The sequence below is a fragment of the Nymphalis io genome, chromosome 2 (genome assembly GCF_905147045.1).
Source record: "Nymphalis io chromosome 2, ilAglIoxx1.1, whole genome shotgun sequence".
Taxonomy (NCBI): Eukaryota; Metazoa; Arthropoda; class Insecta; order Lepidoptera; family Nymphalidae; genus Nymphalis; species Nymphalis io.
Window position 1 is genome coordinate 1531244 of NC_065889.1, and position 27689 is coordinate 1558932.

The 27689-nt window shown below is 32.3% G+C and overlaps 3 protein-coding genes across 8 annotated transcripts in view; 2 read left to right on the plus strand and 1 right to left on the minus strand.

Moving 5' to 3' along the window:
• Nucleotides 1–713: 713 nt before the first annotated feature.
• LOC126777309 (xaa-Pro aminopeptidase 3-like) lies at nucleotides 714–8642 on the minus strand. The gene is made up of 10 exons (XM_050500316.1): nucleotides 8473–8642; nucleotides 8120–8394; nucleotides 7391–7540; nucleotides 6579–6715; nucleotides 5914–6152; nucleotides 4012–4182; nucleotides 3634–3740; nucleotides 2904–3041; nucleotides 2055–2175; nucleotides 714–1104 (listed from the first exon to the last, which is right to left on the minus strand). Exons 1-10 carry the CDS (start codon nucleotides 8504–8506, stop codon nucleotides 935–937), a joined length of 1542 nt encoding a protein of 513 aa, XP_050356273.1. The 5' UTR covers nucleotides 8507–8642; the 3' UTR covers nucleotides 714–934.
• Nucleotides 8643–10156: 1514 nt separating this feature from the next.
• The window catches only part of LOC126777152 (uncharacterized), a 73048-nt gene continuing 55515 nt past the window's right edge, over nucleotides 10157–27689 (plus strand). For all 4 annotated transcript variants that reach the window (XM_050500080.1, XM_050500099.1, XM_050500089.1 and 1 more), the window contains exon 1: nucleotides 10157–10328. The gene's annotated coding sequence lies outside the window, so the exon portion shown is untranslated. The remainder of the gene's footprint in view (nucleotides 10329–27689) is intronic.
• LOC126777468 (cysteine-rich with EGF-like domain protein 2) lies at nucleotides 21727–23961 on the plus strand. Of its 3 annotated transcripts, XM_050500492.1 has the most exons (4): nucleotides 21736–21911; nucleotides 21983–22965; nucleotides 23043–23087; nucleotides 23684–23926. In XM_050500492.1, the coding sequence occupies exons 2-3, from the start codon at nucleotides 21995–21997 to the stop codon at nucleotides 23056–23058; spliced, it is 987 nt and encodes a 328-aa protein (XP_050356449.1). In that variant the 5' UTR covers nucleotides 21736–21911; nucleotides 21983–21994; the 3' UTR covers nucleotides 23059–23087; nucleotides 23684–23926. The 3 variants fall into 3 exon arrangements, with proteins under 3 accessions (XP_050356443.1, XP_050356449.1, XP_050356437.1); XM_050500486.1 differs by lacking the exon at nucleotides 23043–23087 and having other exon boundaries at nucleotides 21727–21778; nucleotides 23684–23961; XM_050500480.1 differs by lacking the exon at nucleotides 23043–23087 and having other exon boundaries at nucleotides 23684–23961.

Sequence of the window (27689 nt, forward strand, 5' to 3'; positions counted from 1 at the left end):
CAACGGTCAAACGCTGGCCTATTAATTTTAAAAAAATGAGTCGGTGGTACCTACCCAGACGAGCTTGCACAAAGCCCTACCAGTAAAAGTCCAACACCAAATGTATTGTAATAAAAAACTAATCAAGCGAAATCTCGGTGCTTTCCCGGTTATGAATCTATCATCACTAAATAAAATTTATGGGCTAAATAAAATATGGTAAGAAATATTAACCACTTCTTACATCGCCAATGCGTGATTGGTAGTACTGCCTTTCACGCCGAAGTTTATGGGTTCGATTCCCACCCAGAACAGACATTTGTGTGCAGGAACATGTCTGTTTGTCCTGAGTCTGACAATAATTATCTATACAAGTATGTATTTACAAAAGAAAATTAGTATACTCGTATGTAGTATATCAGTTGTCTGGTTTCCATAGAACAAGCTCTGCTTAATTTGGGATCAGATGGCCGTGTGTGAACAATGTCCCAGGATATTATTATATATTATTATACTAATCACCACCAAACTTGAGAACTAAGATGTGGTGTCCCTTGTTCGTGTAGTAATACTGGCTCACTCACCCTTCAAAGCAATACAACTATTATTTATTGCTGTTTGCCAGTAGAATATATGATGAATAAAAACTGGTTTAAGTAAGGTAATGTTACAAGTCTACAAAATTGTCTTCCAAAGTCATAATATATGTACATAAAAAGAATAAATATAATACATTAGGCATTTATTTAACGTACAGGTTAAGATATTTTTATACAGAAACTATTAATAAAATTTACTAATAACTTTAAAAATACGTAATACATTATCAATCATTTATATGTTACTCGTGGTCAAGTGAAAATTTATTTTTGTATTTTTACACTTAAAAATGGAAGTTTACATAAACACTGATGGGGGAAATTAATTGTTATTGCCAAATACGATTAAAAATCGATCAAATATTTTGTTTGCCAACAATATTCTCTATGTCTTCGACCTCTTTCACACAAGTGTCCGTGAGTACGAGCGGGTCGCCGTCCGTGATGAGAACGTCGTCCTCTATCCTGATGCCAACGCCTCGGAACTCTTCGGGTACGGAAGTGTCGTCAGGGCGGATGTAGATACCTGCAGACAAATTTAACACTTGAAATTTAATATAACATTTATCGTTAAGTTTCTGATGAGTCATCCCATGCGATATCGGTCCGGGCAGCCTTCTCAACTTCAGTAACAGCCTGTTAATGTCCCACTGCGGGCTAAGGCCTCCTCTCCCTTTTTGAGAAGGTTTGGAGCTTATTCCACCACGCTGCTACAATGCGTGTTGGTAGAATACACATGTTATAATTGATCCAAGGTTGTGCGCATACACATGTGAAAAGTCTATTCCATCCCGTAATCCGATGGGACTGCAATAGGAAACGATCGAAGACACTTGAGACAGAGGATCAACCGCTTTCCGAGGCAATCTACCTTCAAATTTCCGGGTCACTACTGAGAGTTTAGTAAAAAAAAACCTTATAACTTTTTATTGAACTGACCCACAGTGTAAATAGACCTTTAGAACCTAGACGCTATGATATAGGTTTATTATATAATTAGCAAAACCCGGCAGATGTTGCCCTATTTATGTTCATATACTATAATGAATGGGAATTGCTTGACGTAGACGTTTAACGTGCAGTTGCACTGTAAACTGTTGTCCATGGCAGCAGTTTAAGAGTTAGTGTCGAATGCGCTGTGAGACAAACAAGCGGGGGTACATCATATACTGGTGGTACGGCTTTGTGCAAGCTCGTCTGTGTAGGTACCACCCACTCATCAGATATTCTACCGCAAAACAGCAGTACTTGTTACTGTTGTGTTCCAGTTTGAAGGGTGAGTGAGCCAGTGTAATTACAGGCACAAGGGACATAAAATCTTAGTTCATAAGGTTGGTGGCGCATTGGCTATGTAAGCGATGGTTGACATTTCTTACAATGCTAATATCTAAGGGCGTTTGGTGACCACTTACCATCAGGTGGCTCATATGCTCTTCCGCCTTCCTATTCTATATAAAAAAGCGCTGGTAGCGGTACCTGGCTCGACGGTGACCACCATGCCGCTCTGCACGGGCACGCGGCGACGCACGAGCGGCGAGTCGTGCACGTCCAGCCCCAGGTAGTGCGACACGTGGTGCGGACACAGGCGGTACGCTTTCTGTAACACGACACTTATATAGATAGAAGATTACGTAAGACCAACACGCAGAGGAGTCATGGAGAGAGAGAGATGGAATATGTTTCAAATATTCACCATGACACTGTGCCCAGCAGTAGGACCTCAAAATCCTTTTGCAATATGTCTATACTATTAACTTCTGATTTATATATTTAGATGGTGGTTTTCTATTATCGTTCGTGATCTAAAAGGGATTTTCTGAAATTCAAATAGAAAAGTATTTTCATAGGATAAATTATATTTATGATTGCTCTTACAACTAATATTTATGCTTATTTAATTTGTTGATATAAGAAACGCCATCGACATATTCACAAATTTAACAAAAAAATTATAATATTTATGTTATTATATATTGTAAAATATTTCAGTGGTTATGATATCGAAGCGACTTTTTTTTTATTACTACTAATAGGCCAGCGTTTGACCGTTGACTTGCCTGATGTTAGGCATCGACACGGTCTAAGATGTAGCACGCTTGCCTATTAGAAACCTGTTTACTCTGGATTTGAAGACAATGACATTGTACATATCAGGAAATACGGACTCAGGCAAAGCATTCCATAGTTTCGCAGTGCGAATGATGAATGTGGATTCAAAGCGCTTCGTGCGTAGGCGAGGAATTTCCACTGTATACCTATGGCGCTTTGGTCGCGTTTGCCTGGCCGTTCGATAGTAAGCGACTATCAATTTGATAACAAACTTACCCCGATAAGTTCGTTAGAGTCAATCTTCCGCGGCAAGATGCCTTCCTGCTGCAAGTGTGTCCCGAGCAGGCGGCACATGTGGTCGAACAGTTGGTCCAGAGGGGGGCGATGTTCACCGAGTATTTCTATTAGACGTTTCTAGAAAAAGGAAACAATAAACTTTTAGTAGGCGTTTGAAGCGTTAATAGCGCACTGGTTTTCGGGCCGTTTCACGATGTAAGTCGCAGGTTCGATCCTGATGCCGTGGCCTGATGGGTTATTGTCGTTTCCGGTCCTAATACAAGCTTCACGCTTAATTGTAGTGGTAAATAGGAATATTAGAAATTTCTTAGAAAACAGGCAGAGTAGCAAGAATAACAGCATTATTCTTTTAAAAAGAAAAGGCCTTCAAGTCTTTCAATGTCACTAGTTATTAAGTTTTTGTATAATGGCATGTACATATGTATAGGATTGTTTATGGGTAAGAGTATTCTGCTTTCAAATCTTATGCAAAATTATCAGAGCTTGTTTTAACTTCGATTTCTTGTTTTGTGTTCGCGTATCGTTTATTGGATTGAAACGTTACCTTTGTAGGTACTTTCTTAATGTCTTTCATAGTAACATCAACGTACTATAGATGGAGCGAGTTGAATGTGTCAATTGCTTACGAATAATAATAATGAAGAAAATTACTAGCCCGTTAATAATAATATTACAAATAAAATTAGGTCGTGTTTCGCGGGAAAATTACCTGCACCGTGAGTACCAGCTCGTATAAAATGCGTTGATGTTTCGAAAACTTTCCGGAGACCGGCCATGTCCTTGAAATATCAGAGTTGTACAGCCATCTTTGACTACCTGGGGATTTTTGTAATACATTTATGTAATATTCAATACGTACGTATATTAAATTTCTGACGAAATCTACATCCTGCACACTATGATTAAATTCGAGTTCGAGGTGACCTTGATTTCCCGATAAAAAGGGCAAACATTTTTTAAACTAATCTCGACTTTTCGATCCCAAAACTATAGGGGGTTTACTATAGGGTACCTGGGGTAGGTTACTAAGTTCATAATTAGCAAGGAATGTTGTCGGCGGGACGGGCGGCGGGACGGGCGGCGGTACCTGCGTCGACGAGCAGCAGCTCCCCCGCGACGAGCAGCTGGTTGTTGGCGACGTAGTGTATGTGCGCGGCGCGCGGCCCGCCCGCCACCACGGCGGGGAAGGCGGCGTGCTCCGCGCCCGCCGCGCGAGCGCTGAACTCCAGCGCCGCGCACACCGCCTGCTCGCTGGCGCCTGCGACCGCACCGACCTCGTGTTAAAGCGCTTTGCGCTGGACGATCGAAGGCGTTACACGAACGCAGAGTACATAGTATTCCTCTGGTAGTAGAGCTTTGTGCGAGATCGTCTGGGTAGGTCCCACCCACTCATCGGATATTCTCCCGCAAAATATCAGTACTCGGTATTGTTGTGTTCCGGTCTGAAGGGTGAGTGAGTCGGTGTAACTACAGGCACAAGGGACATAACATCTTAGTTCCCAAGGTTGGTGGCGTGTTGGTGATGTAAGCGATGGTTAACATTTCTTACAATGCCAATGTCTGTGGGCGTCGGTGACCACTTACCATCAGGTGGCCCATATGTTCGTCCGTCTTCCTATTCTATATAAAAAAAGTAACATTTTGTGATATCTCCTATGCAGCGAAACTTATACGTATAAGAAACGCCATTCTAACGTCAGTTGTCGTTCGAACCCTAGTTGAGCGGGCCACCGTGAAAATTAATATTTATACCGAAGTGAACGAAATGTTGATTTTAAAGATTCTTTCAGTTATTTCGTTTTACTTTACGTGGTCTGCGTAATTCCTTCAACTTACAACAACAACAATCAACGACAGAAATCCTATGGCCAAGTTTACTTAACGCCAGTCTACATTGACATGATATATAGTGTTACGTATAAGTAGGTACAGATGTTTTTTTGTATGAAATATATATGCGTTAGTAAAGACTAATTATTTACTTTGAATACAAGCCAGTAGGACTGTTTGTCGGACAATAAGAGTTTAGAAGAATAGAATAGAATTTGCTTAATTGTACACCAAAAGAGTTACAGAACCATTTTAAACACAAACATAAAAAAAAACGAAAACTATCTTGTACACAAAGCGGTCTTATCGCTAAAAGAGCGATCTCTTCCAGACAACCTTTAAGTGAATGTCATGAAATAAATAAATAAAGCCTAGTACCTGTTTTTAATTTGATAAGTTTGTACAGAATATGGTGAATCACCTGTGACGTATTTGTTACGAGTGTAAGAAACATTTATTTATTTATTTAACACTTTTTGCACAACATATACATAAAATGAGAGAAGTAGGAAACAATCAAAGAAAAAGAAAATAAAAAATGGTGCGCAAAGGCGGTCTTATCGCTTATAGCGATCTCTAACAGACAACCTTTGGTGAAAGAATTTTGTAAGAGAACAGGTAAGTGCATTTACATATAAAAAGGAGATACTAAATATTTAATAGACTACACATATCTACATCCCACTAACCACATATACATACATACATACACACACATACACATATACATTCATACAAATATATATATATATATATATATATACATACCGTAACAGCCTGTGAATGTCCCACTGCTGGGCTAAAGGCCTCCCCGCACCTCTTTTTGAGGAGAAGGTTTGGAGCTTATTCCACCACGCTGCTCCAATGCGGGTTGGTGGAATCCAATGCGGGTTGGTGGAAATATATATATATACATACACATATATAATTATTACTTAGCATATACATATTATATATAATTATAGAGTATAAAATTATATATAGATAAATTATAAACCACATACTATTTCATACATACATACATACATACCTTACTTGGAAATGGACAAATAATAGCTAATAACATATTTTTTAATAACATAAGAAAGCTATTTTAAAAAAACACCACAATCAAACGTTATGAAAACCTAAAATTTCTATTAAAAATGGACATACCCACCGGGTTTCGTACACGCCATGGCGAGGTTAACCGACTGTGCACCGATGTAGCACGTCTCCTTCATCAGTTTCACCTCAGATGGAGATTTAATTACTCGCATCTGGTGAAGGTATTTCTGAGGATCGGCCAGCGACACGTGACCCTGTCGGAGCGTCGAGCGGACGATCTCGTGTATGTCTGGATTCGGTGGACAGTCGTTCTGATACCAGAGTACGGCTGGCTTTGTTGTAGAGACTATTCTGGAAAATAGACACTCATAAATATTTCTTAATAACATTTTTTTTTATGAAATATTTAGGCAGAGGTCACCACCGCTCAATGACATTGGCGACATAAGAAATATTAACCACTACGTAAATCGATTTGCCATCAACTTTGGGAACTAAGATATTATGTCCGTTGTGCCCCACTTGCTTTTTCACAGTTACCACCGATTAATCTAAAATAAAACCTAAAAATCTTGTTCTATAAAAAAAATTGTCAATGATATCTTATTATGAATAACAAAATGTTCAATGTCACATGTTTATCACTTTTTGTTATATTATATAATTACAAATAAATAACATATTGTCAAAATTTGATATGATATTGTGATATTATTTATAGCAATTCAATATGTAGAGTGCTGTATCAATATTCCAATATATTGCATCAGTTTATACCTTAAAATAAAATTATCAAAATGTTCCACTGGTCGTGCTTCGTCCACTGCGAATAGTGACCCTGCGACCGCACATCCAGTACGAGGTCCCTCCCACAATTCGGCATGGCTATCTTTTTCATGCACAAAAAGTACACTCTGTAATAAAACATGGAATCAATAGCAAATAGAAACTGGAAGAGTTAATAAAAAAAAGTTAATCTGATATTGACTGTTATCTTACTTCTAACGTCTGAAATTAGAAGTAACTCTACATTAATCTGACTTTACCTTCGAATTTAATTAATCTGAGGGACAATATTGTAGTTCCCTTCATAAAGCTATGGTGTATTTATGAGCAAGTCAAAATTAATGCAGATATTTTATAGAGGTTTTAATGTAGCAGAAATTATCCCTTTTTTCATGTCACTCATAAATTGTCATTTCTACAAACAACGATTGGTTAGTTCTTAAATAAGATTTGAAATAATATCTTTACTGCAACCAAGTGAAGATCAATGGATTGATATCATCCTCTTTGAATGTACATTTTCATGCAGTATAATTACAGGCACAAGGGACACACCTTAGTTCCCAAGGTTGGTGGTGCATTGGTGATGTAAGCTGTGGTTCACATTTCTTACAATGCCAATGTCTATGGGCGTTGGTGACCACTTACCATCAGGTGGCCCATATGCTCGTTAGCCTTCCTATTCTATAAAAAAAAAAAATCAAAGTATACCGTGTCATGGAAGATTTCAGAAACAATTCTAACTCCTGTTAACAACTAGCTGTCAAATAATTTACTAAAATATTATTAAAGCTTTTGTTTACTGTGTAATTATCTCCTAGTCCTGTCTTGACCATGACGAGTATTGCAGAGGGCTCCAGGCATCCAGTTAAATAAAAGAAGTCAGAGTTCTGCCGGAATACATATGGTATCTTATCGGACATGTACTGCTTACGAGCGGCTGGAATTACAATCTGGAATTGAAATGGTAATATTAGATTTGATAAAGTATTTTATGTTATAACTTATTTTTGAAATTTTTATAAATTTGACTGGTAAAATGATTATGTACTCTATTCTTTATAAATTAACATCATTTTTTTTTATTCAATTAAATCGGTTTTATGTTATTTGTAACAGACAAAGTACATCCAAAGTAGGGTTAAGGATTCTTTGAGCTTATTTGCTGATTAATTATGTTATGACTGCTTTGGTGATCTAGTGGCTAATTATGTGTCTACAGACTCCAAGATCTTGAGTTCAAACTCCGGGTCAGGTCATTAAAAAAGTCTCAGCCCAGTCTCACACTCCAGTGCTTTGGAAAGCATGTAAAGCTGTTGGTCCTGCAGTTTATGAGAGTGAATAGAGAGTTTATCTGTATTTGCGCACACGCTTCTGCTCTATAGTATGCAGTTAGATCTCGTGAGATTGGGAAGCGTGGCTAAAATTGGTCAGGATAACATAATTAATTGTAAATACAAGTTATAATTTATGCTAGGCTATTTCTATCAAAGACAAGACTGTGAAATTTAATTTAATTTCACTATACTTACAACATGCGATTTGTGTGCATGTTCGGATTCAGCTGCTAACTTGTTCACTAATGTGTCTCTCCTTTCCTTGTACTCCTGCTGAGTTATACCACACGTTAAATAACCCTCCGATATCATGTGCGGGTGAGTGTAACAGGTTGGCTGTCCAACAATACATTTTGGTATCTTAAACTGAGAACTTGTTATTAAATCTGGCGGATTCTCAACGGTAGAAAAACATCTCGCTCTTTCTTTACATAAACCCTGCTTTATTGGCTTCTTTGAATATCTTATTCCTAAAATAAAAGTGACAAAGTTCAATAAGTATACACTTTTTTGTTTCAGTACAAAGTTTATATAACCTAATTACTTACTTAAACTTAATGAAAACCGTCGCAGAGATTGCATTATCAATTATAGCTATTGTTTTCGGCACCTTTTTATTTAGCCTGACAATACAAATATTAATACTAATTTGATAGAAAATAATTTTGTATGTGACGTTTTACAATAACACTGCGGCCTAGTGACGGTCAATCGACAAACACTGTCAAACAGTTATCAAATGAGTGACATTTGTATTTTATGTTGCAATGCTATTAGGGAAAAATTATTATATAAAATGACAAACTAAAGAAAATAAAACAGAAAAAAACACGTTAACGCTGCCTTGTAAGTTTTAGTTAAAAGTAAATTAATTTTAATTCTAAATCATGATTTTAATCTTTTTTTCTTAATTATTTTATAAGAATATATAAAAACTCATTTTATTCATCGAAAAAGACATTTATATATTAAAAATATATTTTTAAAAATATATTTTTTCAATTTGGCCGATTTAAGTATGCATACCAGCATAAGGCATACTAATAACAATGTGAATACATGTTTAGTCTACATCTACGCTTTTAGTATTACACGTAAAATATTTACACGTTATGTTTAAAATTACGGATAAGCAATTTTGAAGTTAAAACCGTATTCATGTGATTTAAGTTTTTAAAAAAGCAATTCAAGTTACTTGTCTATGGCATTGCTTAACCATTGTAATTCTATAGAACGTAAAGTAATTATCTTATAATTAACACTGTTACGTTAAAACTTAATTTGTTATTTATGTTGTTTAATGCTTAACGAATAAGCCTATATTATTATATATATACATATTAGAAAAATATATCGAGTGATCGGCATTGATCCTGCGTCTTTCAAATATTTAAGCGGCTCGCTCACAGTCGAATCTATGTGAAATTTGGTTAACATATTTAAATTGTAAATTAAGCTAAATCCTTATAAAATATTAATGTGTAATGCACTTTAACTTATCGATACTAGCTACTGTCCCGAATTCGCGCGTGTTGTATAACAGTCCACATAAAACCTTTGTATCGTAATATACCTATTTAAATTTTTTGGTTTACAAACATGAATTTTTCAGACATCTTCAACAATTATTTTGTCGTCATATTTGAATCAATTTGCACAAAACCTTGAAATGAATGAATTATTGTTTTCAATCTAAATCTTCTTCATAAATTCCTCCATTCATTGGTGAAAATTATATGAAAAATTGTAGTTTTTAAGTTTATCGCGTATCAAATACATTCTGATATACAGACGCGGCATGGGCATTTTGTTTTATAATTTTGTGTATTGCTTATTATTGGTAAAATACTTTAAAATTCAAAAGTTTTGTTTTCTTCATACACAGAAATATTCCCGCTCTTGCTATAAAAAGTTACGCCTCGCTCCTTTTTAAAATATTTTTTTATTCGATACATTTTAATTTTCGAAAGGTATACAATACTTGAATATCGATATAATGTGACGACAATGAGAGCGCGTTGATATCTAATACTTAGAAGAATGAACTTTGTGTTATCTTTTAAAAAAATGATTTATTAAATAATAAGAACAATAAGTCAAGGGTTTTACACAATATTTAAACAAAATTATATAAGGTAAATCAAATCTAACTAATCTATAAGGAAAATATATTTGAGCTAAGCTCTGTAGATTGGAAGGTCACTACGTTCACCATCGCCTATGTTCTAGCAGTCAGTGCGGAACGGCCTGCGTGTGCGCACGTCAATCGAAAACGCGCCGCCCCGATCGCGAATTGTGTCGAACGTGCCGTTACAATAGTGTTTCATAATCTGTGATTGTTTACTTTTTTAATTTCCACACGATAACATTGGAAGTACCGCACTCAGCTAACGACTCCAAAGAGGTTTGTCGAACTCAATTCTAATGTTTTTTTTTTTCTAAATATCACTATTGCGGTTTTAGATCTATGAAGTAAATGGTCGCGGGTTCATTTGCATCGTCTCGTAGGCTATTCATTAGTTGTTACGGTCGCCTGCGTGGTACGTATTACCTAATTTGTGACCTCGAGAAATTATTTTAAGGTCTGCGACGAAGGATCCTTTATTAAATAAAAAAATAAAAATCACGTAACCGTGACCGCTTCCGGAAGACGTATTCTTATTAGAATAATATTATAAAAATTATATATTTCTTTTAAATAGTAAGAAGAACTGTTTGGATATAACATAACATTTGGTAAATTTTACAAGGTGATGTCTTCATAGACTGGTGCCTTGATAATATATGTACTTATATTGACATTACGCAGCCTTAACTCATTAAACATTCAGTTGTGCAATTATTACTTTATTATACCCACGTGTACACGTTTTATTAAATTCCTTCCAAAATTGTAAGAAAAAAAAACATAAATTATATAATTATTATATTCAATCTCAGATGTAAGTGCTTATGCACACTGACGCAAATTCGAAATTAAGCTTTTTCTTGATTATGTTGTTATCTGTTGATATATTTCAGACAAGAAAAAATATTTAGGTGTTTTTATATTTATTTATTTCAAGTGATCAAGTGCAGGTTGTTAATAATCACCTCGCTTTTGATTAAAAGTTAAGATTACTTACATGATTTTAAATTTTTTTTTTATATTATTTTGGCAAAACTCTCACTAATAAAACTTATATCGAGAAATAATAAGAAATTCAATTAAAGTTATGTATATTATAATTAAAAAAACCGGTCTACTAACTCTACTAAACTAAATCAGCGTCTTTAGTAATTTCCGAATATTAACTACAAAAATTGATAAAAATAATTTGTTTTTATTGTTCATTTAAGTACCTACCTATAGATATATCCTCCGATTTCTTATTTATCTTGAAGTTTATACAAATGTATTTTTTACTTCTTGGCAAAAACTTTACCGTCTTCTGTTTTCGCACGTAAGGTTTAACGATGGAGATAAGGATCAGTTAAGTCATTAATTGTATCGTCTTACATGACGCGTACGTATTAATAATGATGTCCATGATGACTTAGTAATGTTTTCAAATGAACTTAGGTAATAACTAAGTGCATTTGGTAATAATAATGTCCAGCTAAGTAGAGCTAAATAGAGCCGAAGAGGACGGAAATAATTAGTTTTAATCAAAGATCAAATCCGGATAAAACCCGTTGATTTTTCATGCGCTTAATTTATCTCGCGCTCTAGAGTAAAACATCTTGAGACTTTGTCGGATGAAATTCTGCCACATAATTGAAGACATGAGTCGTTAATGATGATAAGTAATAAACTTGTAATTTTATAGAAATGACCTTTAAAGTTTCAATTCTTTTTTTGCGAATATTTGATGAACTTATGATTTTGAGATACAAATACTATTTTGTTTGATAGACAGTGTTGAAGTATTTTATATTATGAGTGAAAAATTAAATAAGGCTTACAAAAGTATTTTTATTAATAAAAAATGGGAACATAACATCCTATTCTGTCGGTTTATTTAATCAGTAAACGCACTAGTAGAAAATTAATGAAAGTATTTGATAAAATAAACACATTTTTATGACATTCCTGTTACAATCTTAAAAAAATAAGTATATATAACACCAATGACATATATTAAAAATAAAAAAAAAATGTTACATGTCACCTTTATCCACTTATGTCTTCAATTATTTATATCAAATTTTATTACGAACAATTACAAAATTACCCTTTGTTCCACGGCAATCGATTTCTATACCAAATCTTATTAGAATCCCGTACATGACATTGAAATGTGAATTACTAATATTCAAGCAAATAAAATCACGCACTTATAAAAAAAAACACTACAATGGTTTTTCTTAAATCTTTTTGTTTAGTCTTAAAAAACACAGTATTCAAAAAGAAGTTAAGTTGGTTTGACGTTATTTTAGGACACGTATGGAGCGGTTTTATCTTAACCATAAATCTGATGCAGTAATGTGTAATGTGAAACATTTTGTTCAAAAATGACAGAAAAACAGATAAGTGTTTCTGATATAAAGTTGGAAATATTTACAGCGTTCTTTTTTTAAAATAGTTTTACCATTAAGCTTATAACAACTTGTGTTTATTTTAGCTGGAGATGAATTAAGAAAGTTTGTATCGGTCAAAAGTTATCTATTTTTATTTAAAAAAAACAAACAGATTAATAGAAATAGAAAAATCTTATTTTTTATGTCATGTTTAGATAACATGATATTAGACAATTACAGACTGTTCGACGTTAGATATAGTTTAGTCTTTTTTTTTTTTATATATGTCCGGGATGGCAAATGACTCTACTCCACCTGATGGTAAGTGGTAGTAGAGTCCAAACGCGACGACGGTTAAGTTAATATTAATTAAAATTAAGTCTCTTTAAATTTCATCCACATACATGTACATTTGTTGTAATTGAAGTCTAATGAATCGCTATAAAAACTTTTCAGTGACATTCATCATTCTAAATATCTAGTTTAACTTATATCGACGACGTCTGAGTTAATACGTAAATAAATAATCTTTTACTGATATTTCCGGATAGTACGCTTAGCCATTCAGACATTCTAAGTACATCTAACACGTTATTCACAGGCCTGACGGCGGAATGCGCCTATTACTTGAGTTCCGCCTTGGATGCGCCTGCGCCAGCGACGGTAATATGGCGGGAATCTGTTTATAGACTCAAGTAATGAGATATAGCGGTATCATGACTTTTTATTGTATTGCATCTTTAGCGTTGTTACTTAAATTGGTCGCTGATATTGTTAATGTAAAATGCGAGTTAGAAATATCATGTTCTAAATAACTTCGTTTATGTTATATTTTGTATTTCATTAACATTTAGAAGCTATACTTTTAATGTAGTATTATAAGAGTAAACGTTGCTCAAAAATGCTACGTGACAATGTGTAAAATTACTTTGATGGAATATGATTTTCAGCTTAATACTTTCTAATTCATCTTTATCGCCTGCTAACGCCTCTAGTTTGTAGTTCAGAAAGAAAGCTTAAAGCTCGTAAATCCTTTACTATTCCTTCGTTATTAACGAAACTAATTCCGAGAGTGAGCCGTTAACTCTGGAATGGTAATGAGTTTTTGTTTTCTTTTTATTCTCCAGTCAAGTGCCGTTGTCCTTTCTATCGTAGGCGATTGAGAGGCAGCGTCCATTTATTTATTTTTCATCATTAAATTCTATCTTACTTGTTTTAAAATGTTCAACAAATTAGTCCGACTTTGCAATCATGAATCGTTATCTTAATACATTTGAGCGCTCACACCATACTTAATTTGTATATTATGTGCTGAATAAATTAAGCCATTTAAGTGTATTTGATTAAAAAATATTTATGAAAGCACAAAAAAGGTTTACGTACAAGTAATAAACCAATAATTGCTTATAAAAAATGTCTTTATTATATTGTCCTGTCTGGATTAACTATAGTTAATGCATCATTATTTACTCGAGATATCAAGGCACCCCGCTGCGAGCAATCGATATTTTATGCGCACTTTTTTATCTGTCGCGCGTTTGTGTTTCACTAGAACATTCATGATCACAGTTTTTGTTTCTTTACTTATAAAAATATGCAAGATTATAATGTGCTGGTGTTGTGATAATGAATTCATAGTGCCTGGTCGCCAAGTTTTTTTTTATATCTTTCATCGTTTCTTTAACACTTATTATTTTACAGCCATGGTAATAATAAAATAGATATATTTATTAAATGTAATCAGACTTTTCGTCATTATACACGATAAATAAAATTCAAAGCTGATAAGTTAAAGTTCGGCGACGGTTGATTTTAAACATTGGTAACAGATGCAAACTGACTGTCATTTTGCTTTTCCAAAAATGTGTGTACTTCATGGTTTATGGTCACCCCAATTTTACTAGGGTGAACGTTACGGAACGGAAAAAATAATTCTGAAGCTAAAAATATGCATTGCAACCTCAGGTTCTGGTCGGGTTTCGGGGCATAAATAAAAATAAATAAAATAAAACATCTATTCTCTAAATTCAATCGTGCAACTATTAGAGTAATATTAGTCATAATTTTCAGACTAGCCCCAGGTTGTCATGAACAAAGATGGCCGTTCCCTTCAGGGTTCCATTCCATTATTGTACTTCGGCACTAAGGTTTAGTATAATGCTATAATGGACCTAATAGCGTATGATTAGTACCTGGGGCCGCTCGGATCGTGTTTCGAAATTAGGGCGTGTCTTTGAATGATTTAGGAATTTAAATTGCGTTTTGAAATTTAAAGAAAATAGCTCAAGTTTTCGATAAACAAAGAAAATATTACAAAGGATCTGGGCTATTACTGCCTCCGGTACCGTGCCGAATTAGGCAATACGACGTTATCAGAAACACTTGTGTACATAAACGTGAAATGGAAGACCCGTTTAAAGGCAATTATACAAACGATTTATACCCCGGGTCTTCTTGTACTGTTATATTATAAAATTACTGATTTTTATATCGATTTTGATGTAAGGTCCTTTTATTTTATTGTACCAGAAATGTTATTGCTTTTGTGTTAATGTTGTTTTTGCGCCAGACTTTTTGTGTCTTTGATTGGAATTTAAAATATCACCGTCTAAAAATAAAATTGTAGATACATTTTAAGTTTTCTAATAAATTTATTTTTAAAAATTTATTTTAATTTAAATATCCATTAAAATTAAAATAAACTTTAAAAACGTTTGATATATAATATAAACCATATTATATTACTTTGTTAGTTTTTTATTTACCTACATATGAATCGATTTCGTTGATACATTTGTTTACTGGTGGTAGGGCTTAGTGCAAGCTCGTCTAGGTAGGTACCACCCACTCATCAGATATTCTACCGCAAAACAGCAATACTTGATATTGTTGTTTTCCGGTTTAACTCACCCTGAGCCACTGTAATTACAGGCACAAGGGACATAAAATCTTAATTCCCAAGGTTGGTGGCGCATTGACTCTGTAAGCGATGGTTGACATTTCTTACAATGCCAATGTCTAAGGGCGTTTGGTGACCACTTATCATCAGGTGGCCCATATGCTTGTCCGCCTTTCTATTCTATATAAAAAAAAAACATTTTGTATTATATCATAAGTTTTTTTGTTTCGATGTAATCAATGTTCTAGAAAAACTAATGTTGCCGTGGCGCTTAGTAAGCAAAATAAATTTGCAAGAACCCACACAAGTTTTTTTTTGTCGATTATTGTATTAAGACATTTGAGTCCAAATAAGAAGATAAAAAATATGAATAGAGAAGTGTAGATTTTTACGAAAGAAATAGGGAGCGATGACCGACGATTAGCCGTGGTTTTTTATAGTCGTAGCGACGCTCGCAGGATGTATGTCTGTACGTGACTCAGTTATTAGTTCCAACTCTAACAGTTCGCGATTTAATATAACACGACAAAAACCTAATAGACCCCTTCGTAGTCCGTACACCCAGGGTTTATGAGTTTTTACACGATTTAAAAACTAGATTTGTCGTAAAATCGTTATACTGCGTCAGTGTAGGAGAGAATTATTACATTTTTATATTTAGACTTAATTGAACGACAACGAAAATTATATTCTGTAAACACTTTTTCTTTTTTTTCTCTTTTCTGGTGTGTATCTATTCATGTTGAGCGCAAATATTCCGCCAATGTCACAACACTGTTTTATACCAAACAAATTTATACTCTGCGCCAAATATTTATTTTATTTTCCTAAAGGTTTTTCATAGATTGTCAAATATCTTTCATCGCATAGCAATTAGAACAAAGGGAAAAAATTAATACATAAATAAATATCATATTTTAAGTATTTATTCGTAACTAAGTATAGTATGAATTAAACCTTCTTTATATTCCTTTTAGTAGACGTAAGGTTAAAATTTTAACGTCACCTTCGTGCATTTTGAAAGTTGTAGTGGCGGGAATTGTAATCCCGTTCCATTTTACGGCACTTGAGCGCTATAACTATCGTATTTTATTGTACTTCGTATTATACTAAATTAAGATACTCTGCGCTCGTAAAAATAATGTTTATTGAAATAAAAGTCACAATTTGTTGATATAAAATATCTTAATATGTTGTAGATCGTGTTAAATTGGTATGTTTCATTTTAATCGTTTCCAATTTTATTTACTAGCTAATAAACTCGACTAGATCTACGTGGCATATTATAATTTTGAAAAACTGTTGGAATGATCAAATCCCGAGCATGGAAGGCGAATGACAAATATATTTTGATTATAAATAGCGGTGACAAACCTTTGTCATATTCTCTTTAAACGTAGCGTAAAATGACCAAGTGATTTCTACAAAGAAATAAACGTCTTATTTTATTTTTTTGTATATCATAATATACTAAGTAGTTTTTATATGATGCGCGCTCGGATAAGCGTGACGATTTTAGTTATTTATGAAAATATGAAACACTTTTTCTTTCTTTTTTTCTCACATGGTGAACATAGTTTATATAAGTTTGATATAAAGTATGAATGGGGGAAAAATACACTTAAAATATCATACGTTATGACATTTCAAGGCAACACCTGGTACGCTTCATGCTTTCGTCATACAAATGGACTGGCGATTCCATTCGTAGCTTGTGATATTATAAGATGAAAATTTAGTTTGTCGATCAATCGCAGGATTGTGACAAGGCCTTGTCCGGTTGGTATTAAGTTGACGTCATTCACTGACTCAAGTCACCAAGTTGTTTGTCCTTACGAGCTTCGTATATTAACTCGTTTTGGTATAAAGATTTCTGTTGAATATTTTTTATACGACTACGTTTGAAGCAAAGTTTTTTATTGTCTTAAGAATATTTAAGTAAAATTACTTACATCGCACTCATTTTTATGAATAAAAAAAATTGTGAATTTTCTAGCAAACGATACTATAACATACTTATTATTATAATAACAATGTACGTTCAAATTTCCAGTTAAATAAAATATTGTGCCCACTAAATCCTTTTTTTTATTTATTAGGGTGCGCTCAATAATTTAATTCTATGTTTGAGTTTGTGTATCAACCTTATTTACTTGCTTGAACGAGACGAAATAAAAATAAGGTTCAAGTAATATTTATAATCTTAGAGATTCCGACAGACACCCTTCGAGGTTTTTTAATATTATCATGACTTAAGCATAGTCACGCTGTAATTTATTTAATTATATTTTGAGGGGCTTAGGCCCTTGTAGAACATCAACTAATAAACAAAAATAGCTTTATAATGTTCTTACGTTATCATAAAGATACTTGTCTCCCAAAACGCACTGTCATCTTTTACGAGTTATCTGATGGGTAGGTAATTAATAACTGATTAAAGATTAAACTCGTGGGTTAATTGCGTCCCGGTGAATGCTTTAAATTCTTTATTTTTCGACTCCCTATGAAAGTTGCAACTCATACTTGATTTTATTTCTACACAAGGTGTGCTCTGTTTCAAGCGCTTTATATTTAGATTAAGTATATCTACATTCTAACCACTGCACTTTACCATTTCAACTCTTTTTAATATATAAAAGCTAAAAGAATTGTTAATGAACATTTGACGTTTGTAAACGAAAAACATAGACAAAGATTATTACAAATTCCAAAAATTCTTTATTCAAAAATAAAATTTGTCAAATCGGCTGTATCAGGTTTACGAGTTTAGTTTGGAATGCATGCAAATATGTTTAAAAAAAATCTGATAAATATAGTTCGAACATCTCGAAGGACAATCCACTCAATGCTATTTAAAAGGTTTTATTTACCGACAAATGTGAACAACAAACCTTTCGACTGAATTTTAAACCAGTCTCAATATCAGGGGTATGAATAGAATACGAATAAACACCAGCATTAATTTTTATATATATGTAATGCAGCGTGTGGAGTAATTTATCTAAATAGTACATCGGCGTCTTGTGTTACATAATATAAAAGTAATGACTACATAGTTGGTAAATAGAGCCCTGCTTTAATTACAACGTCGCAATGTTAAATTACGTCTTATTATTTTTTTCTATCAAAATAACTTTCTTACAAAGTTTATATATAAACATTCGAGAATGTAAACAGCAACACTTGTATTACATTTTTCTCGCTGACTTTACGCGTAGCAATTATGGACTTAATTTAAAAGACTTTTTAAGTAAAGATTCTTTAACTTTGTCAGCTTAAAGCTACGCTTAGACTATATGACATACGGATATTTATAAATTTCTTCGGTCTTTTTCATTCGGAAAATTATGTTATTGCTTATTATGAATTACGATTTAAGGTGCTGAAAAGAATCTTAAAAAATATAAATATAGTTTTTATTCTCTATTCATGAACAGTACAACCAGTATAGTGAGACTCGTAAATGTCTCACTGGTATTGTAATTATAGAAACAAATTAAGCACGAAAATGCATGAAAATGCAATGAAAGCGATGATTGCGGGCTTGAACCCTGAGTTTGAACTTGCTTGCCTAAGATTCACGCATTCTATCCACAGTGTCATCTCGGCTCGCAAGTAAAAAAAAACACACATAAAATTTAAATTACAGTTTATGGGTCGAAATGGATCTATATGGCTTATTTTTTTTCTTTTGGCTTGTAACACCGCATCTTAAATGAAGCGTATAAACTGCGCGGTTAACCCTATCCTTTTACACATTGTGTTGTGTCGAACACAGTGATAGAAATAGTATCGGTCGTCTTACACAAATTACACTAAGGCGATGCTCATGTACGTAGATGGAAATCATTGTGAATCTTCGCGGCATGCGTACTTGGACTTTTACTATTTTATTTGTAAGTAATGGTTAATCGTACTAATACAATAGTACGCCTCGCGCTTCTACTTATGAAGTATTTTTTGCTCAATATCACGGTTGTTTGCTCACGTCTGTTGCGTTTACTTCATGATAATTTATGCAGCTTATATATAATATTTGTATTCTCTTTTATATTTTTTAGATTTTAAATCCGGATTTCTTTATATACTGAGACAAGTTTTAAAAGCGTGTCTTTGTATACATGCAGTCTTTGTCTATTATTTTTATACTTTATGATATTTACTTTTTTTAATAGTATAACTTGTATGCATACAAAAATATTTTACAAATATTTTTTTAAGGTTTAAAATAGTCTCAAATAAATGACATTGAAAATTTTAACTTAAGAATTCTCTTACTTCATTAAACTATAAAGAACATAAGATTAAAGTGTAGTGTGTTGAGAATATTAAAAACAAAGTTTGGTTTGAATATTCTCAAAACACTGTTAAGTTCTCAAGATGACCGGCATAGAAAAATAAATACTCGAACTCTTTGTTGCGGTGAAAGTAGGAAGTTATGCAAGTGTTGAGTCGATGTAATTATGTATATGTGCGTTTGTAAAGTTCTTTGTCAAGACTTCGAATCGTAATATTGTTCTTATTTCATTTCCTAGACGTTTTATTGCCGTTGAAGCTTTTATAGTTCAACGTAATGTATACAAGCATATGTATGTTTTTCCTAGGCTTATATCGGCTTATGCTTATGATTAAATTTTATGTGCGAAATGTACTGAACATTGAATAATAATCATTATTGAAAATTAATAAGTTTGCATATTTCGAGTTTTTTTCTAATCTTATTTACATTTTTTTATTGATAAAACTTGTCAATAGCTAGCAAACGAAAAAAAATTGAATAAAGAATCTTCTGAACTGTTTAGTCCTTGCCAGTTTATATACTTATATTATTATAAAGTTATACTGATCATGATTGATCATTACACGTTTATAGTTTGGTTAACTTAAGATAAACATCTTTATCGTGTTTCTAGAATGAGAGCCACGATTTTTATATGTGTGTATTATATTTACTGTATAGGAGAGACGAAATATAAAAAGGGCTATCCGATGTTAATCTATTAAACTTCCTCTATAGAAATTTTCGTTCCTTAGATTAGTCCTACCGACCATTCGTCTAAAATTTTAAATGTCTATCTTAATAAATAAGAAAATATACATTAAATTGGTGTAATATAATGTAGTTTAGAAAATAATTAACATTTGTATAATAAATGTTAATTATTTAATTCATGGCACATTTAACAGAAAGTGAGTAAATTAAATTGAGACACGAACAAATTATTATAATGGCAACATTATATACGATTTGTTTTAATTACTAAGTAATAGATTCGGTACACATGCCCATACATAAATGAAGTAAAATTATGCAAAAGACATTTAAAAAACGATCGCTGATATGAGACTAATGATAGTGCTTTTATTCTACATTCGTACAATACGAAATCGATTCGTATCGTACATTATCGATCATTTTTCATTTCGGTCACGCCCCACAGATATTGTGAACGAACGAGATGGGCAAAATGGATATTACATGTAATTTTTATAACGATATCGTAAATGTTTATATTTTATTGATTACCTATATATTTACAATCAATGTTCTATTTTTGTCATAGTAAAAATCAAATATTTACTCTATATGTCTAGATTACTGATTGAGTCATATCGATACCTACCACAATCAAGTTATGATTGTTTCTATATCTTGGATTATTATGATGACTATTAAATTCTAATAGTTATTGTCAAATCATGCTCATAATCTTTTTCCAGTTGACACGAGTCTTGGCCTCCAAGTCACGTCACATTCTTTTTTTTTAGGTTTTTACTCCTATTTTCTATCTATAATAATTATACGATTATGAATTTGCGGGGCTGGGTTTTGAAACATTGGGCCCATGGACTTCCGATACAAAAAGAATAATAAAAGATATTTCTAAGAAACTGGTCCACACATCTGGTGACCCAAGAGCTGGCGCTTGTTTTGCCCAAAGGCTGAGTCTTGCGGTGCAGAGAGGCAACAGTGCAAGCGTCTTGGGTACAATGCCACAGGACAATCTTTTAGACGGCGTGTTTCTGCTTTAAATTTGTAATGTGTATTTTGTTCTTTTTATTTTAATTTTGTATTTTGTAAAAATGTCTGTATACAAGAAACAGGCATCTAATTTAAATAAAATATTAAAATTTTCTTAAATTTATAATTAAATTTAAAAGCTTGTAATTTAAAAAAAAATAATTAAACAGTTAGCTAATACAATAAAAGGAAGAATATATTTTTTAGTAATTAATAAATATAAAATTTATATTATAAAGATAAAAATAGCAAGTAGTTTTGTAGAGAACATGTATGTGTTATCGTAATTTTTTATAAGAAACATATTTTTGCGTGGAACGGAGTGTGCTTAAGTCTAACCTTGATTGACGAGTGTCAAATCCACACTACACAGCTGAGACCAAGTTGCCGAGCTGTCAGAATGAATAGCGACTAGCGAGTAGAATTAAAACACGTCAGTTTTTGTATCTTTATTATAGAAGAACTGCTTAAATAATCACATTTATAAGATATTTTTTACATACATAAACCTGTGCTGATATCGTATTTTAATCGTTAATCCACTTGGGATTAACTGTTATAATTCGGTCAGTACTTTTTGTTATTTTGTAAAATTCTACAATAGAAGTGCATGTTAAATGTGATTTATTATTTTTAGGGTTGCTACAAAATGGAAATAAAACAGCGGATTCTGTATGATTTGTTTACTGTACTAGTCGGTATTTCTCACATTTCGTGTAGTGTACAACCTCCAACAATGAATCCTGGCCTCCTGACACCATCTAAGTCACTTGGTGAGTGCCAATCTTGTAGACTATTTGTCGAATCATTCAAGAATGGTCTAGAGCGAACCTCCAGAGGGAAGTACGAGGGAGGTGATGCGGCTTGGGAAGAAGAAAAATTAAAGAAGTCATACAAGCGAAGTGAAATCCGATTGGTTGATATCCAAGAAAACATATGCGCAGAGGTGTCTAAATATGCAATTCAGTGTCACCATATGGCTGAACAATCTGAAGAATATATAGAGGGATGGTGGGCTCAAGATCCAGATGAATCTGCCGATTTATATACCTATATTTGTATAGAGAAAATGCAAGTCTGCTGTCCGAAGCATCATTATGGCAAGGATTGCGCACCCTGTATTGGTGATCATAATAATCTTTGCAGTGGTAATGGTAAATGTAGGGGAGACGGTACAAGAAAAGGCAATGGAACTTGTTTATGTAACCCAGAATATACTGGCGCCAACTGTGATCAATGTGCTTTAGATTATTTTGAATTGGAACTAGAAGATAAAAATATTAAGAAATGTATTCCATGTCACAGATCCTGCTTAGGAGGTTGTCGACAGGCAACGCAGAAAGACTGTGTAGCTTGTAAACCGGGATATATACTTGATCCCAAAGATGGCTGTGTCGATATAAATGAATGTAGAGATGATAAAACATGTACAGAAGATCAGTTCTGCTTAAATTCTATGGGATCATATGCTTGTGTTGACTGTCATAGATCATGCAAGGGATGCTTTGGAGATGGACCAGATACATGCGTGGAATGTGCTAAAGGTTATTTGTTGGAAGAGGAAATTTGTACATCTGATGTGGAACAAGAAGAACCATCACAGAGATTGACAAGTGCCAGGTAATAATAGTGGATAAATTAATATGAACAGTTTTATTTCTATGAGTTTGTTTTAAATATTTTAAAATTTCTTACAGAAACGAAGAATTGTAAGCTTGAGTGTGATCATTGTTTAAATATAGGTAACTTATTAATAATTCAATTTTGGGTGGAGGGAACTATCACTAACAAATTAACAAAATTTAACAATTTTCATAGTCATTTCCATTTTAACATCATCTGTACTAACATAAAAGGAAGTTTATTACAGTATTGGCATAAATCAAAATATTATTTTTTTTATCATTTCTAGCAACATTGGCCATTAACCCTAATTTTAATCGAAATTTACTTTAGATTTTTTATAGTTCCAAATATATAATATATTATATATATTTGATACAATTATATTTGAGAAATTCATGGTTTTTTCTAAATTTTTTTATATATATTATTAAAAAAACATTAACAAAAAGTGCCATTGAAAATTATTTTCGATACCAGCAACTTACTAGCAATAAGCATAAACATTCAATGTTTTCTCATTACATTCATTCAAATGTCTAAAACCAAGCTTTCCGAGAATGAACATACAAAGTATATTGCTTTATATAATGTTGTTTTTATTACATATTTATTTATTTATAATTCTATTTTAAAAACTAAAGTATTTATATGTTTAATACAAATATGCATACCACTATATAACAATTTTCTAATTATAACTTTAATTTTTAAGGTACATGACCTATGTTGGATTGATTATAACGACTGGAATTTTGCTACCAAAGTCAACACCTTTGGGTGGTCTAGTTGGGATTTTGGTGTTATCCTACATCTTGGGATCAGAATACTACTGCATGATAAACGGACATACAGGGCTAGTTAATCTTAAGGAGTATGACCTATTTCATCTGTTTAGACTGTAAGCTTCATATTAATTTATATAGAAAACAGATTAATTGTATGTTTTCATATTTTAGTGGTTGCATTTGAATTTGTGTTTATATTTATTACTTTGTTTAATCTATTTATAAATATCATTTTTTTGATATTTTTATATGAAACTTTTGTTTATAATTTCATAATTATTTAACTACAAATAAACTATTTTTTTTTTGTAAAAAATGTGTTACTAGTTATAAACAAATTTTATTGTTTCAATATTTTTATGCAATTTGAATAGAATGTGTAAAGTAGAATTAAAGTAAAAATGAGCTAGATTTCCATAAGAAAAGACTAACTTATTGTATAATCAATTGAAAATAATGATAGTATTTCTAGTAAATATACTTAAGGATAAATAAGTTTTGTATAAAAGTCATGACATCATATTTTCTGTCCTATCTTCTATTTTTAAAAGTGGTAAGCTAGAAAAGGTTAGCCTTTTACATATATATTCACATTTGTTGCTCATTCATTCAATTAAGATTTAAGATTAAGTACGAAATAAGTCGGAAGAGTTCATATATTGCTGCCGCTGTTAAATCTACGAACATTTAATGCGGCTGTCACTTTTATATTTCATAAATATATAATTACCACCATACGGGTTTATTTAATCGTAAAGGAAATATTGATGATGGCATCTTGCTGATCGTTTTTGGTCACGGCGCCCAATATCAATTAGGCAGATTATCCAACCACGCAGATTTCATTGTGCTCAAGTGTGCGCAAACACAGGTTGATCTGTTTTCCCTCAATTTCTTGATTGGACCGGTGAGAGTTAAGACGCAAGATCAAAAGATACTTGGCATCTACCAAGTTTGCTAACTTTGGGTTGCCATTGAGAAATTCTTGACAGAAAAACTCAATAACTGTTTTAACTTTACCGGGACTTCGAACCCAGGGCCTCGGAATCTGCAGCCTTAGTATATTAATATAGGTAGTCAGGAGAAGTCGATGTATGAAATTATTATTAAGACCCTCAGATTGAGATTACTTTGAACGTATTTAATTTTTTAAAGATAAGATTATATCGATGAAACTAATGTGTGAATGCTATACAATCTTCTCATAATAAGTTGTAATATTTATTTGTTAATTTGTATTTTGTTTCAATTTAAAAAAGGCCTCAATGTCGTAATTGTTATTAAATCATGTAAGTACGTGTATCTGTCCGCCATTTTCTATGTTTTGTAAGTGAATATTACAATAAATTCCAACAACTAATTGCACTTTCATTTATTTAAATATAAACAATTCTAACTTTCTAGTTGTCCATTATTATCACTGAAAATACCTATATTTTTAAATCGGTAGTTATTTACAAAAATACATGCCACTTAGGTTTGTCTATAGTAGCTTTATAATTGTGTACTCTGCTCACAATTTCGGTAAAAGAAAATTGTTTTTGCCGTATGAGGTAGTCACGCGTGTCAATCGTTATGTCACGACCATGACACGGTTCGGTTATGTTCGACACGTCAAGTTCGACTAAGACACGAGATATAGTGATATTCCGTTTTTTAATAATATAAATTTAATATTGAATTTAAAGCTTTGACAGCCTAATCTATAATTTTTTTGTTTTTGCGGTTTAAAAAAAACAATAAAAAATATTTAAATGTTGGTCAAAATTAAAATGCAGTACCATATTAAAAAAGTTTTATTAACAACAAATTGTTTTCGTTGAATCTTAATTAAAATAGTGTTTTTAAAAAAAAGTCTTAATGCCTAGTCTTAAGCTTCATGTAATATTATTTAGTTAAAAAGAAAGTTATGTATTTATTTTTTATTTATAGGTATTTATAACCGCCTCAGTTTCTAACTTAATATAACAGATAAAAATCCTTTCATTGTAATTTAGTGTTTATATGTATAGACATAGGAATCATAATTAGTTACATAAACGTATATTACCCGTCAATCACCCACGCTATGAATTACCAAGGCGTTACGTAATAAGACACATTATGTAAATTTTTAATCTATATTGCAATTTAAAAGGCGCTTGCCTTAAACTAAAAATTATTTTATATTTTCCCTTTTTGATTGCGGTTTGAAAGTTGTAGATCTTCTTCATCATCTTTATTATTTCATGTTATCATGAAAAATATTAGAAAATTAGATTATTTCGATACATTTTTGCTACTTCGCTAGCATTGAAAATAAGACTACAAATAGGTGAAGCAGTAAATTAAACCTAAATTCTGATTAAAGAAAAAAAAAATTGTAATTAGTGACAATCGGAGTTATTGTTTCCGCCGCTTTCGTGACACGCAAATTTCCAACCCTTTAACAATATTTCTAAATAGCAAAAGCCGTAGCTAATTTCCCGAGTGGAAAGCTTGTGACGAAAATCCCTTAAAATCCATTTTAAAAGCCAATAATCCTTTAAAAGCCATTTTAACGTACATAATGTCTATTGCAATTATTTATATACATAAAATATTTAAATTATTAGGTAGTAGCGGTAATCTAAAATAAAAAAAGATGATTGTTTTTGGTTTAAGTAATTCGCAAATAGCCATTTTAACTTAAAATGAGGCAGATATTCTAAACTCATAGACAGACACTTCAATTTTATTTATTTGTAGCACCACTGAATTTTCATGTGCTTAATTTGTGATTATAATACATCTCGTGCTTTTTTGGTGAAGGAAAACATCGTGAGGAAACCTGCATGTGTCTAATTTCACTGAAATTCTGCCACATGTGAATTCTACCAACCCGCATTGGAGCAGCGTGGTGGAATAAGCTCCAAACCTTCTCCTCAAAAAGAGGAGAGGAGGCCTTTAGCCCAGCAGTGGGACATTCACAGGCTGTTACGGTTACGGTTACGGTATAGATTATTTATCTATTAGATAAATACATATAATAGATAGGTATATTGCCCACGAATCACGATACTTACTGTGTTTTATATACGTCAGGGTCAATACTAAGTACCACTTTTTAAAAATTCTTGCCATGTACGTAATAAGTTTTCTAAGTGAAGGTTATAAAAACTTCGTTCCTACGGTTATCTAATCGCTCGGTTAGAACTAGTCTAACTCGTTCTACTTCCGCAAAGATTCTAACTCGCTACTGACCAGTGTTTAGCATTAATACAACTTGCTGATGCATATTTTAAGAGATAGTTAGTTCTATCATTACTAAATGCTAAATTATTATACAATAATAATATCAATCTGATTTATCAAATAAAGCACTTCATTTTTGTACTTAATTATTGATAAAAAAAAATAGTTTTTTTACAGTGGGAATTTTGACGAACTTCAAAAAGTACACAATTGATTTTTATAATTCAATGGATGTAACCTATATTTAATTAATTTTAACTTATATACATATAGCCTGTGTTTTAAACGTAATATGATAACATTTTATGTACATACACAGATAAAATAATATTATTTTATGATTGATAATACTAGTTACTTCATTATATATATATTTATTCTTTGTTAGTGCTTAAAAAAGTGAAAGTAAATTAAATCTTAGGTGAATATTCAATTTCCTTTAAAAGAGAGACAACATTCGAGTCACCGGCGACATATAAGAATAAAAAAAAGAAAAATGAACCGAATTCAACTTGTATAATAATAATTTATAAAATATATGACGTATGTTTGTAAAATATGAATAAACATTTCATTGAATTCAGATATTAATTAAAATATCCATTCATAACGAGAAGAAAGCGAAAATATAACGTTTTATAACCGTAAAACTCTCATGTAACACAACAATAGATCCGGACTGACGCGATGTCTACTGTATAATGCATTGTTTTTGCTTTT